This window comes from Peromyscus californicus, unplaced genomic scaffold (genome assembly GCF_007827085.1).
Source record: "Peromyscus californicus insignis strain IS unplaced genomic scaffold, ASM782708v3 Scaffold_14__1_contigs__length_90479793_seg_2, whole genome shotgun sequence".
In the NCBI taxonomy this organism is placed as follows: Eukaryota; Metazoa; Chordata; class Mammalia; order Rodentia; family Cricetidae; genus Peromyscus; species Peromyscus californicus.
In genome coordinates, this window is record NW_026294436.1 from 16718093 (window position 1) to 16733673 (window position 15581).

General features: G+C 40.7%; 1 protein-coding gene across 2 annotated transcripts in view; it reads left to right on the forward strand.

Moving 5' to 3' along the window:
* Positions 1–15581, forward strand: part of Thsd7b (thrombospondin type 1 domain containing 7B) — an 831070-nt gene that overhangs the window by 638679 nt on the left and 176810 nt on the right. For both annotated transcript variants that reach the window (XM_052736826.1, XM_052736827.1), the window contains exon 15: positions 614–792. In XM_052736826.1, coding sequence (XP_052592786.1) covers positions 614–792 — 179 coding nt within the window. The remainder of the gene's footprint in view (positions 1–613; positions 793–15581) is intronic.

The window sequence follows — 15581 nt, forward strand, 5'->3', positions numbered from 1 at the left end:
TGGTGAGAATTCAGCTGTAATAGGAACTGACAGAGACTGGAGCAAGAATAACCAAACAAAGCTGGAAGTTCTGAGGCTCACGTCACCCCAGTTCGCCCATGGCTCTTCAGTGCCTCATATCCTCTCTGTAGGCAGCAGTTTACCTTTTTCTACTTTCCATGGTGCTGTGATCTTCTCACCAGCTTTCTTCTACCTTCAAGTTGCAACACTTAGAAGAGAGATCAATGTCTTTATTAGTGAAACCTTGCAGGTAGCAGGCAAAGTAAAGACTCGCTTGCATGTGCTACCTACTCCAGACGGAGAATCGAAGAATTAGAGGGTAGAGAACACAAGGCTCACTGGGGGGAAGTGATTCCATTGTTTGCACTGAACTTTCCCCATCCTTCTGAGGCTCTTCTCTCCATTCAGAATGAAGTAAAGAGAATGACACAAACTGGATGCAGGTGGAACCGTATTTATCTGTCTCTTCAAACTTTGCTCTCTTTACAAATGGAAATGCGTTGAAGGAACCATGGCAACAGTGATGAGCAATCCAGTCTGTAAGGGTGGAAGCAGAGAATCTGACCAGTGTAGCTGATGCTCTCCTGTATTCACTGAAAGCTTTGCCTTTCAGGTTATGTTCAAGAAGAATGTGTCATCCCCTGCCCATTTGACTGCAAGCTGAGTGACTGGTCCAGCTGGGGCTCTTGCAGTTCGTCTTGTGGGATTGGAGTGAGAATTCGATCTAAATGGCTAAAAGAGAAACCTTACAGTGGAGGTCGACCTTGTCCCAAACTGGATCTCAAGAATCAGGTAACATGAATCAACAAGCATACATAAAAACCTCAAGTCTGCCTGAGTTATTATTTCTGGTTGAAAATAAACTTATTCTCTTACAGAGAGCCCCACAAGGTTGAAAGAGGACCAAGGGCAGACACTGAGATAGCAGAGTAAGAAGTAGAAGCTTGGTCTGGTCTCTCATAATGAGGAAACCAACTTGGTACACTTAGCAATAATTATATTTACAAAATTACATCTAATTGATTTTTAAATAGAAGTATAATCTAGTAATGTAAAATATGTACATACTTAACATTGTTTAAACATAAGTAATAAAATAGAGAGACCATCAATTAATTTAAGATAATATATGTATAATCTAATCTTTAACAACCCAGAGATGATGTTCTAGTTTTCTTTTACCTAAGTCTTTATCCTAATTTTCATTGCTGTCAATCTTGCCAATTCTTCTCCAACTCTCCAAATCTCTCTTGACTATTTTTCTACACATTTCCCCAGAAGTCATACCTACTTTTACAAGTGACATCCTGATGGATTCCTTTCCATATAGCTGTCTAATAAAATTGTCATACTAAGCAGTCAGACTTGACTAGAGCATATTTCAGCTTGTTTCATCCAGTGTCTAAACTTTAGTATAAGAATAATGAAGAACTCAGAGTTCATCCACAGCTGCATACTGTTTAGTAGATTAGCACTGATTATTTTTAAAAATCAATTTAATAGATGACACATAAGATAAAGTCAGTTAAAAGGTCTTTATCGTAGGGGTAGAGGAATGTATCTCACATGGCTATGGGAACCTTTCAACAGAATAGTGTCACGGGCTTCTATAGCTAACTCTGTTGTTAACCCCTCTCCTCTTAACCCCATTTTGATTTTGATAATATGTAAGTTGTTAATGGAAGGGAGATAACATTTGGAAGTTCCTAATTTGTTTGGTTAGGATGTATAGTAATGCTCAGACTTGAGCAGCATACATTACTTCAAGACTAAGATCATGAGTGAGTTATTTCCCCACAGTCTTACTTACAAAAGACAGATTCCTTCCTAGAGGTTACCAATCAACCAAGAATTACCTAAGTTGTAAAATTAGGCAGAGTTAATATGAGTGTCTTGTTTCTTTCTTAATTTCGAAATAATGGCCGTCACACCTTCTCTTAAGATTTAAGCCTTTTCAGGACAACAAAGCAAAGGATTGTGAAATAGCATTAAGATGTGATGAGACCTAATAGGTATAGAAGCTCAATGATGAGAAAAGTGAAATAATAAAGACAAGAAGGAACAACTACAGCAGAAATAAACCTTACAAATAAAGAAATAAAGGAAGTTTACAGTCAGGGGGGTAACTGTCAGGTGAATACTCTCCATGAAGATGCTTTGACCATCTCTGGGGAATTTTCCAAATATTTAAAATGGGGGAAAAAAAGGACAAACTACTAAGCACTCATATTTATTATCACATCATCTTCAAAACAGCCAATGAGAGCTGAGCCTTTCTTAAAGCTAGCTTCAACCATTGATTTTAATATTCTGATTTCATAAATGAGGTAGTTGTATAGCAATGGCAGTGCTTCCTCAAGCACACATGTCCAGCCTGTCTCTCAGTGTGTAGGGCTACAGAAACACATCTATGAAACATAAGAGAAGGAAGTCTGCCTGTCGTGACCCAGAGGAAATATGCGTGCTTGCTCACGACACAACACTCATAACCTTGAAAGGCAGCCTGAGCTAGAAATTAAATCCAAGTCCAAGAAGGATTTAGATGAATCTGGTAAGTGAAAATTAAGCAAAGGAGGCCTGTCTGCAGGGGATGTCTCTATGTTCTGAATTCAAAAAGGCAGTTGTAGCCATTTGTTTTTGTGATGATCAGAAATGAATCCTAGACTTTGATAAGCAGAAACAATTTATTATTATAAAGAAATTTCAGGCACCTGGCACACATGTGCAAAGTGAAAAAGTAGCTCCAACTGACCACTTCTTATATTCTTAAACTTTATTTCTATTGCAAATTGACAATTGATAGTTGTATATGTTGATGGGATGAAATGATGATATGTCTTATGAATACAATGTGAAGTGATTAAATCTGTATTATAGACATTACTCGTTTCAACCATTTTGTGGTGAGAACATTTGCAGTTTTCTCAGCAGCTCTGAGATGTACACTATGCTTTTATTAACTGCATTAACCATACTGTGGCAGATTTCAGTTAAAGAATATGAGTCCTCAGGTAGTTTGTGACCACCACCCCTTCCCCCAGCTTCCGCTCTCCATTAACCATCACTCTGCTCTCTGTTGAGTCTGATTGCTTTACAACCCAAACCTAAGTGAGAACATACACTATGTGTCGTTTTGCTTTGCATATTTTAAAATTTTGGATCTGAGACAATAAGGTCTTACTCTGCAGCCCATGCTGCCCTGGAATCTCTGTGTAGCTCAGATTGGCCTTGAACTTGATGCAATTCCCCTGCTTCATCCTTCCAAGTCTTGGGATTACAGGAGTGAGCAACCGTGCACAGCCAGGGTTTGTTGTTCTGTGCCCAGTTTATTCCACTCAACACAGTGTTCTCAAGATCCAGCCGCAGTTTCACCATTGGCCACATTTCTGTCCTTTTAAGGCCAGACAGCAACCATTTTGTCTGTGTAGCACATGTTCTTTCCGTCCTTTCTCGTCACTGCCGTTCACTGAGGCTGATGGTGTAACTCGGCAACCATGAACATTGCTGCAATACACATGGAAGTGCAGATGTCACTTTAACTTACCCGTTTCAACTTGTTGTAGTAAAGACTAGCCATAGCACTGCAGAATCATGTTCTACACTTCAGTTTATGAGGAAACCTCCAAATATGTTTTTATGACAGCTGTTCTATTTTACAGCCCCACACAAAAAGCACACAATAGATCTATTTTATCCACACACTTTGCATCTTAACATGATGTTAATTGATCATTTTCTTTCTTTCATTCATTCATAAGTCTGTGAATGACCAGGGAAACTCCAGTTGGGCAAAGTAAGGTATTTAAAAGAAATTCTCCTAGGAATAATTCTGTCTCTAAAGTGATCCCTGTCGATTTGTTTGTGGGGAGTTATCTGTGTTGACATCATTATATGTTTGCCCTTGCCTGTAGTGGAGTCTTCTACGCGTGTGTGCTTGCATGGGCATGTGTGTGTGTGTGTGTGTGTGTGTGTGTGTGTGTGTGTGTGTGTGTGTGTATGTGTATGCATGTGTATGTGTGTCTCTGTGTGAATATATGTGTGCATGTGTGTACATATGTATGTATGTCTCTGTGTGAATGTATGTGTGCATGTATTGTGTGTGTGTGTGTGTGTGTGTGTGTGTGTGTATGTGTGTATGCACATGTCTGTGTGTCTTGGGCTGCATATAGAGTTTGGTGGAATTCATACTTTCACAGTTCATCTAACAAAAATGTAGACTGTCAGAGATTCTCATTGTTTAGAAAATAGTGCCAGCTTTACTGTTTCTGTCAGAAATAACCAAATTACAGAAGCAAGCAAGGCATAGTTCTTTAGTGCCGTGACAGGAGGAAAATGCATTGTGTGTCACATCGAATCTAGTACACTGTTCATAAGAACATTGAACTACGTGAGTATATTTCTGGGTAAATATGAGTGCACTGACATTCATTCTTCCTCTTTGGTTTGGGCGTGGGGTGTATTTTAGGTTTTATTTTTTTGTGGAAAATATTCCATCCATCTGGTTCATGGTCTTGTGGGTTGTCAACTTACAGTCATCAGAGGCCTGAGTGAGAAGCAGCCTTCCCCGTGGATGAGAGGGTGCCTCCATCAAAATCGGCAAGCACATTAGAATGGTCTCTTCTGTACAAATCGTTATTTGCATTCTCAAAAGCACAAGTCCTTCTAGAAGAAAGAATTAATCTCCAAATTGGTTCCCAAAGGGTCTTTCAAAATTGCCCTGAAAAACTTTGACATTTAGATCCCACTGAGGACTGGGCCAATGATATAAATGGAAAGGTTGGCATTATGTACACACACCTATAAACCGCTCAGACTCCTTCAGTGAAATCAATATTTATAATCTCTCATAAAAGCCTCCCTTTTAAACCAAAACCTATGCACCCGCCAGCTCTTGCTCTAGATGCTGGCCGCCAGTGACAGCCATCCTTGAGCAGCTTCTGCTAAGTGTGTTTGTGATGCTAAATAGCTCGCAGTGCAGCTGTCCCTGAGCTCTTGGCATAAACGCCTTCTACACAGTTTATTGGATTATCAGGTCAGCTGGCTGACGCCCTTGACTCTGTTGTGCATAATAAAATACACGATATATTTTAATTTTTACAGTCTAAATGTGTTGAATGGATTTAAATGCACTTGCACTGTCTATTTTGCTATTTTTTTCACTTGAAATGATGCTATTAGCAGATTAAATATGAGGAGGGCCATAAAACCCCACTGGACTTACATTTCCTTTTAAAAGTTCTTTAGATGATTGAAGTCAGGGGCACTTTAGAAAAATCACGTTTTGTTTATATGTCAAAGGCATTGTATTCACAGTTTGAATCCAAGTCTTGTAAGAGATTCATTACCTATACATTTTCAAGATATACTCTACCTAAACACTTTTTGAAGGACTTCAATGCCTCCAAGTTACTTAGAGGATATGAATTAAATATGTGTGTTCTTTAGAAATGATTGCTATTTTAAAGGTGTGTCTCCTCCCCAGTGAAAGGTGACCTAAATTTGCAAATGAGAACAATGCATTTTATTTTTCAAACCAGGGCAATCATGTGTTTAAGCACACTTTCTTTCTAATGATATGTAAATGAATTTTACCATGAACAAGTCTTCCTTATAAGACTCGAGGCTGAGCAAAGGGTTCTGTGTGAACTGGCTTGGGTTCAATCTGTGCTACTTCATTATATTGGCAGTGTGTTTACAAGCCCACTTCAGATAACTGTCGTTCTCTTTGTATTATTTTTTTGACCCAGAAAAAGATGACTACACTTATGATTTAATTGATTTAGCCGATTTGAGTATCCTCATGCAGTCCCTGATCTAAACCAAATCATTCCTGGCTGCTCAACTTGGACTCAGTGCTTTGACAAGAGCCCCAGACTGAAATGGAGGAAGAAGTCTTTTCCTCAGAGTTAAGGGGAAGATCACCCAAACTGACCCCTGATGACACATTCAGTGGACTCCTCCAGTGGGAGAGGGTACTTGGCGTTTGTACCTTTCATAAGAACTGGAGTTCAGTGAGAACATCGTGTGGCAGGAATGAACCGCTGCAGAGGGGTTTCATCTTTCTGTGTTTGGAAGGACATGGCAGGCTTGGAAACTTCTAGCATGCTTCCTTTGTCTCTCACATAGGAACTATCCCAAAGCCCAGGCCCCCTTCACTCCAACTGTGGACATTGTAAAACAGCCTCTGTGATGGGCTGTTTTAACTTTGTAACCTTTATGCCCATCTGCCAGAACAGCTGTGGACTTTGAGGGTATGGCATTGCCCTAATTGAGCTCACAGGAAAAGCTGTTTTTCTCTGTTGCCATCTCCAACAAATGTTGTTTTTCTTCTCAAGAGATCCCTTCTCTCAACACTTGTGCCTACCCATACCGTACTCTTCATTATCCTGAAGCTGTTCCCCTCTGGCTTGTGAGCATCTTTGAAACTTCATCTTTATTAAGAACCTCTGGACCCACTTATGAGTAAACAGTGTGCTTATACCTGTTGTCCACTCATCCTGTGCTTTATGATTGTTGTTACTGTTGCTATTATTCTAATACGATGTATTGCTATTCTGTATGTACTTGAATTCACTTTTTGCTATGACTCAGAGTGTTAACTACATACTTCTAGAAATGTCCCAATAGTATAGTCCCTAAATAGTGCTTTTGTGGTACTGTACACTTGGAAAGTGTGGAAATTTTTATGAGGTTTGGTTTTATAACTCCTCCATTGTCCTCTCAAGCATCACATTATCCCTAACCCCTTAACTCTAAACCCCACTGAAATATTAGATAACAACAACTTTGGCATGAATGTCACATCATCTGTTTTCAATTTTGTGGAACTATTTTTCTTAACCAGATATGAAGGAGAAATTCTTGAGTACTTTCTGGAAAAATATTGACAGAATCTGCTTTTCTGTCTTTCCCAAGTCTGCCATTTAAGTTATAAATATGGAATGAGACACTCCTCCACTTTTAGTCCTTGAAAGCATATGGATCTGAACTGCACTGAAACTATGGTTTGTTATATGGAGATGAGTGTCAGAACATTGCACACAAACTGGTGGAGCTGTGCTACTTTCTTAATCTAAGAAGAAAGGCTGTGTTTAAGACATATATGAAAGTAGATTTGAAATGGCATACTGATTCTCTAGTTCTTCCACTGATATTATTTTCAGATTTTTTCCCTGAAGGTAAATTTCTAGTCCTGTATAGGTCCCCGCAGAACAGCATTTAGAGAAAGATGACTTGGTTTTGAGTCAAGGTAAGTTGTTTCTCTGGGAAGCCTATATACTGTCTCCTGAAACCCAGAGTCAATTATTTCATAACTGTTATTGAACATGAGCACAAGAGAACACCAAGGTTGAGGGATCACCATAGCAACTGTGTCCCAGGACCCTGCCCTCCACGCTGTGACTCAGGACACTGCAGAGGATCCAGGAATGGGAATTTGATAAAAATGTTTCTGTGTGCTGATTCTTCTGGTCAGGAAGTTTGTGAATGCTGCCACCATGGAGATGTTTGCTCCCCGAAGCTGGAATTGGTGGAAAATTAAGCCCTAAAAAGACCAGCTTGATCGCTGACTTGGCTTTTCCTGCCTAAAACAAGGAATCACTTGCTTCCTTAGTTCCACATTCAGAGCAAATCATCCAAACCTTTCCATCTCATGGAAGAGATTAAATTGTAAAAGAATGTGATCATCACCTACCCAATGTCAGCCTCTGGGGCACTGAAAATGTTAAGACACAGTCAGATTTGGGTTCAAGTTGAAACTTTCTGAGTCTCGGTTTCATAATTTCTCAGATAGCTAGCTGACAAAAATAAATATTCATTTTCTGTTTTACTGCTTGACACACAATCACGCACACACATGTGTACATGTGCACATGCCATAGCATACTTGTAGAGGGCAGAGGACAACTGAGGAGCCCTTTCTTTGATTCTACCATGTGGGTCCCCGGGATTGAACTCGGGTCCTCAAGCTTGTCAGCAGGGACTTTTAATTAAAGAAGCCATCTCACCACCCTGGCGCATAATAAATGTGTGATAAATCATTTCTCTCGCTCTGCCTTTCAGAGCTCATCTGCTCAGGCTGCACTTCCTTTCACACCCAGCTACAGGGACATTTGGAGTCATACATGTCAGTTGTAAGGACTCTGCTCAGATGTTCAGTAAAAACCTCTGGCTGTGTGGGAAGTTGTTTCCCTCCCCTTCAACACACACTATTTGGCGCTAAACCTTTTGTTAGTGGAAGAAAAAAAATATGGCTTTTATTGCAGTTAAATCTAGTTTTGTGGACTTAGAAGAGTTTGGTTCATTTGAAATGTTTTGGAGGATTCACAGCAGACGAAGAGGCAGGAACATAAGCCTATGAATTTTCACGAAGCACACCTTGTTCGTTCAAGCACTATCCAGGGGTAGAAATAACCATTGACTAATCAAAATGTTGCCTTAGCCCTTCACAACCACTTCTCCTGCTAGATTTGATGGCTAGTTTTCAGGTTGGTAATGCTGTCATCTTACAGTCTAAAAACAATGTCTGTGAATGGAAGCCGCCTTGTGGCTCCTTTCTCTAACATTATGTTTGGGAGAGTCATTCATGTTGTGTGATGAAGCAATCTCTGCTCCTTCACATTTCGTGTTCTTACTTCAGCATATATACCTACTTACATCATACAGTACTCATCACTGTACTATACATAGCATATTTTATCATTTCCTTGTTCATGGACAATTGGCTTGGTTGCAGTTTGGAATTGTTACAGATGATACTGCCATGGCCATTGTTGTATGGATGCTTTGGTGCACACATAGCTACTAAAGAACAGGCTTCCTGGCTGTAGAATTTCATGCAGTCAACTTTGGGGATAGCTCACATTTCAGCCTCTAAGCTATCACAGGTCTTCCCAGGTACAGAGAGTACCTAATTCTATATATTGACTTAAAGTAGACCCCTGTCTGCCACAGAGGTGCCACTGTCCTTGGATGCGGCAACTGTTCAGCTCCTCATCCCTCCCAGCTCAGCAAGGCAGTGGCTGTTACAGACCCCTATGTCCCTCCACAGGCAGAGGAACAGCATGAGCCTCCCCTCCATGTTCACTCAGTCCTTCTTCCTCCCAAACAACTGTCCCCTTCCCTCTTTCTCTAATCTCCTTCTCTGTCCTGCATTCTGTTATGGACAAAGCAGCTTCATTAACTTTCTGCACCACCAATCTATTGTGGATATCGCTCTGTGTAGATAAAATGCTGATTGGCTAGTAACCAGGCAGGAAGTATAGGCGAGACAAGCAGAGAAGGGAATTCTGGGAACAGGAAGGCTGAGGCAGAGAGACGCTACCAGCCTCTGCCATGAAAAGCAAGATGTAAGGTACTGGTAAGCCACAAGCCACGTGGTAACTTATTATAGATTAATAAAAATGAGTTAGTTTAAGATATAAGAACTAGATAACAAGAAGCCTGCTGCGGCCATACAGTTTGTAAGCAATGTAAGTCTCTATGTGTTTACTCGGCTGGGTGTGAGCAGCTGCGGGACTGCCTAATGAGGGAGATTTGTCCTGACCATGGGCCAGGCAGGGCCAAAATACTCCAGCTACACAAATCTGACAAAATTTAAATATATCTCAGTGGTTTTTATTACCTTTATATGAAGTGTGGACTGTATGATATGTTTTCTCAGACTTCTGTGATCTGACCCCAACTCTGTTTACCAGCATGAAGTGGCATGCTCAGATAGCAAGGCTGTCATGCTGGAGGAGTTTCTGGATGGTAGACTGCTGTCTTCCAGCTGCCTGTCAGCCCTCAGCTGGGCTTTCTCAGGAGGTGTGAGATTCATTCTCAGGCTGATCAGATAAATCAACTGGCTGATTCAAATGCAGTATCTTCTTAGAGGGATTCTCTTTCCGTTGACTTTTCCACAACCAGACACTGCTTAATGACATTAGGTGTTTGGGTCTCTTCTATTGCCCTTTCTCTAGGAAAGACCCATCAAATTTATTACATTTGCATTAAAATTCTGCTCCACTGTCATTTAAATATAGATTGTTTAAGACAGAATAGAGTTGTTGTCTTATTATCACAAGAGAAATTTCTTTTGCTCAGTTGACAAGGAAGAGACATGGTGCTTATGAGTAATGCTGAAAACAGGTACAAAGCTCATTATAATGTATGCTTCCAAAGGATTTCTCCAAGCAGCACACATATCCAAAGCCCATCTTCTACTCTGAAGCAGAACAATCTTGTCATTCATAGAATGAAGGCGAATTAATTTGAGCAGTACCATTAGGAAACTGTGGATTGACCTGCCTCACAGATACATCGTATACAAACTGGAGACCAGGAGAGGAGGGGGCAATATGGCATGAATTAGTGCAGAAACCCTGACACAGAGTGAAGTTGCTGTCATTTTCTCTGCTTTCAGTGGAAGAACATAGCAACTCTCCTGGACTTACAGTTAGCTCATTTTTAATATATATATACATATATATATATGTATATATATATGTATATATATATAAATTTGTATGTATGTAAAATATATATGCTGTTATATTTAGAAATGGAAATGGAATTCAACTTATTCCTGTTCCCTCTTTGTCCATCTATTTTATGCAGCTTCAACCCACCCATCTCCTGTCTCTTTTTCCATGAACTTTTTTCTTGTTGTTTCTTTTCCTTCCATGTTATGTCATCATCACCATTGCTGCTGCCACCACCACCACTACAACCACTGCAACCACCACCACCACCACCACCTCCACTACCACCACCACCACCACTACAACCACTGCAACCACCACCACCACCACCACCTCCACTACCACCACTGCAACCACTACAACCACCACCACTACAACAAACACCACAACCACCACCACCACCATTAGTTAAAGCCAGCAGTCGGGTTCTCTGAGGCCAGATTCTCCCAGAAGCAATGCCAGAGACAACATTCCAGAACAAGAATTTTATTTCTCAAATGCTTAGGGAACACCATTAAGGAAATGAACACAAGTATTGGCAGAGGGAAGAAGCCAATAAGGTCTGTTATTGAGCCAGGTTCCATGGTGCCAACAACTCTGCCAGCACCTTGTGGAGGCTTAACGGCACACATCTCGGACTCACCACACCTGATGGGCCTGTGAGCTTGCAAATTCCATGATTACCTATTTGAGAGAAAGTCAAGTCAGTACACTCCAGGCTGAAAGTAAGAAGCCTTCCTCTGGCCAGGACAAAGCCCTTGAGCACAGGAATGCAGCTGCTGACTGTTGGAATGTTGACCAGAGCACAGTGAAAGCTTGCTGGTCAGATTATCACTATGTGACAAAAACAGAAACACTGAAGGGACTCAGCTCATTTCTTAATTGGGGATAATGACTTGTCTGTGCTGTGTCAAAGTACACGTGTGCCTCTTTTCCACCAAGAGTAGGCTTCACTGTGGCTGACTTGGAGTACAGTAGTGTCATGGCCATTGGCTGCTTAATTGCATGCACTCATCCTAATGCTGAGTCTTTGTCCTTGGTGAGTACTAGATCTGGGAAAGAGAGAGGAATAAATCTGGATGCAGAGACCAAATTATACCCAGTTCTTGGGACAGAAAGGACATTCAAAGTCCTTGGAACTACCTGTCACATACCCTTCCTTTCATTCATGGGCTTTAACATATATATATATATATATATATATATATATATATATATATATATATATATATGTGTGTGTGTGTGTGTGTGTGTGTGTGTGTGTTTTCTATCTTTGCTACCAAATATGGCTTTGTTCACTTATAAATAGGTGAAAGTGTGAGGTGGGATTGCTTGTGAGACACTCAGTGTTCCTCCTATGTGAAAAAGAAATTATCTGGATAAAACGAACCCCCCAGGAGGACTGGCTAGGAAGAATAAACAGCTCAAGTGGTCAAGATACCTCAAAACATCAACTGCTGGCCTCTCCATCAGGGCTTCATATGAGATTTTCTTGAGTGTGCATCCCACCCCGTCCCCCAGACCAATTAAATCAGAATTTCTGGTGATAGGATCCAACTGTCGATATTGGTTTAATCTCCAGTGAATCTAATGTGCCGCCAAGGCTAAGAACCACTGTCTAAGGCAAACCCATCATCTTGTAAATGAGGTATCCAGGGCTCACAGAAGCTGCTTGACATCTAATTACCAACTGGAATAGGGGTCCTGACTTCCAGTCAGTTGCCCTTCCCTTCTTGAACATCCCTTCTATCTAAATGAACTCGGATGCTCATTGAACACCAAATGAAACACCACACCCACAGTCTCTCACAGGCAAACAAGCAAGGAGCGTCCTGACTTCACCCTTCAGTACTTCAGTCTGACCTTGATTCTGCTTGAGCCACCAACACTGAGTGGCCTGTACCACAAACAAGAATCATTGGGCGAAGTGTTTTACTGACCTGAATGCTGTTTCCTAACAGCTCTCTGATCCCCAGCTAGGAAAGGAGCATACCTGGCTAGTTATATACCACTCCATATGTATAGAAAGGTAAATATGCCTTATCTAATGACCTCATGGTGTTGGCTGCAAAATGGAGATGGAAAATTAAGTGACTTTTTTTATTGAAATACTAATGTTAGGGGAAAAAAATCACTGAAATAGTGGTCAGCACATTCTCCTTTGCAGCTTTTACAAATATTGCATGTACAGGCTCAGGCTGTGTAATTAGGGATGTTAGAAACAGCCAGGTGGAAGTATTGTGGAGGTGAAGCAAAATGATGATGGAGGTGTGTCATGTGCACTCTCACTCAGCTCCAACCCGAATCATCTTCCAAAGAGAAAATGCTTGCTGTGGCTACAGTTTGGAAGGACCCTGTCTATGGCTGGTAGTGTCTGTTGTTTTCTGATGTGGGGGGAGGGGGGCGGGTTTGGAGGGAGGAGATTATGTGATGCCAAGAAGAGGTAGAGCAAGAGCACACACATCATAGGTGGGAAATAAAACAGAAATGGAAGGGACGGCACCCTACAAACCCTTTCAAGGGCACAAGCTAATTCCCTTCACCCTGTGTCCCACTAAGCCCCATCTCTTTAAGGGTATGGCACTTCCCAGCAGTGCCAGGATAGGGACCACAGGAGTTTTGGGGGATGTTTAAGATAACAGACTACAGTAATGTGAATGAGAACTTTTGGTAGTAGTAACTTTCTGATGGGTGCTAGTAGTTTTCAAAAGGAGAATTCCAGTAATGAAAAGGTTTGGAAGGAAACTTGCTGTGTGTTTGTGCCATTATTGACACATTGTTTCAGTGGTTCAGTGACTAGCCACAGGAGCAGAAAGCACATTGAGAGCCAACCCGGAAGTCCACCATACACTCTTGGTTTTCCTCTCTTTGGGATGCCTAATCTATGAATGTAATTTACTAAATTAACATTTTGGACATATTGAGATGGAAAATTAAGTATTTTTTTTTATTAAAATATCAGTGCTTAGAAAAATAGCTAACAGTTTCCTCTGGTAGCATGTTTCCTTGCCCGGGGCTCTTGGGTGACACTTTTTTGGAGTTGTGAGGAAAATGCCCTGACGTATTTTGCAATGTATTTAGTGTAAATAGCCTGCCAATGCCTCACTGCTGTGATAAACAAGTAACCAGATAAGCAATATAATCAGGCACCACACTTCCTCTCCTGTTTTCCTGCCCTCAATGAAGAAGCAATCCCAGTGAAAATTGTTCACTGAAGTACCTTTATATACTTAGCTCTCCACACACAATTGTTTTGCAAAGTTAAAAAGCTCCTGGGTTTGGGCATTGAGACCATGGGACTAGGTATGGGTGGAAGGTTAGGAAACACAGACAAGACTTTGGGCACTTAAGGCTTGATTTAGCATGGGCACTCTCAGTGGATATTTGAAACATTTCATTTTACATACATCTTCCCATACTCACCCTCCAATCCTGAGGCTGCTGAACGTGGGTGAGTTGTCTTCTATTGCTGCATTAATCTGCTAAGGGCTGAGCACTCACAAGCACATCAGTGAGCTTTACTGTATGTTTTTGAAACCTTTGTCAAAACTTAGATGTCTGCAGCTTTGCAGGTTTGTCTCTGGGCCGTCTACTATGCTTCATTGATCTATATGTTAACTTTTGTGTCAAAACCACATGCATTTGTCACTATGGCTCTGAAGTACAATTTGAACTCAGGTAATGTGATGCCTCTGGCTGGGTTCTTTCTGCTTATAATTGCTTTCTCCGGTTCTATAAAGAATGCGGCTGGAATTTTGATGGAGATTACATAGAATCTGTGCGTTGCTTTTGGCCATACAACCATTTTTCAACAATAGTAAATCTTCTAATCCGGGAGCATGGAAAACGGCGTATTAAGGGAACAAACGAAGCTCAGAGGGATAACATGTGTATTCTCTCCCATATGTTGATCTTAGACTCTAGCTGTTAATCTACATAGCCAGGTAAGGATAAATATGGGTAAATTCCAGGAGAGTAGAAAAGGGCCAGTAAAAGTGAGCGGGGAGAGGCTCTAAAGGTTGGGAGGGGCAGAACAAAGCAGAAATGCTGGGGAAGGGGAGACAGTTGTTCAAGGGGAACACAGAAATTAAAAGGGGTAGGGAAATCAATGAGAACGTGAAAATCTCACCGGAATCTGTTCCTTTAAAAACTTAATTAATTAAAATAATAAATGTAAAAAATAAAGTGCATGTTTCCTCTTAATGATATAAAGAACAAGGAAGAAAAAGTATTGGAAACACACAGATTTTTTTTTTTTTTTTTTTTTTTTGGTGAGGTCAAATCCTCTGACACAGTGAAATAATTACTTTTTTGGTTTTTTTACTGTGAGTGAAATACATATTCTTGGAAAATCAAATTCACATATGTATTTAGATGCTTTAGGTCCATATTCCATTTCAGCTTATGTTTACTGCCCTTGAGGCTTCCTATGGTGGTTGCATTGGTCTATGTATAGCAGCCAGACCTAAATGGTAGAAAGGCAGAATCAAGTCCTGGGGTAGAAAGGAAGAAAGAGAATGTTTCATCCACTATGATGTATTTGTGTGGCTTGGTATGGCTTATTCCTCTCTTTTTGGTTAAAAAAAAAAGAAGAAGAAAAGAAAAGGAAAGACAAACTACTGAATCTTTTTTGTTGTTGTTGTTCACTGGCTTGGCAACTGTATACTTTTCCACCTAATAACTGGTTCTCCCCTAGCTGACTGAGGCAATGTGTAAGCAGGCTGAAAGGCATAACAGGTTGGATAAGTTCAAGGAGCGAAGCCATGCGAACTGGAGCACTGGTTGAGTTTATACTTCCTTAGGTCTTTCTAGATTCTTTAGCTTTAGAAAGATAAGGCTCCATTAATTATAGGCATTGCAGTCTAGGGGCCCCATGTCTAGGAAACCAAATAAGAAAGGTGATGGAGTAAAATGTTGAGCAAATCCTATGGGAAGTGGTTGAGGTAACCATGTAACTCCAAATAGAGAGAGCAGAACTGAGGCTTGGTGAGGTAGGAATGAAATATGACCATCTTGAACTCAATAGATGAGTCTCTTCACATGAATTATTGCTTGTCCTTCGGAACAGCACATTATTCAGAAATATTAAAATCTGTTCTGGCTTATTACTTAATTAAAAGC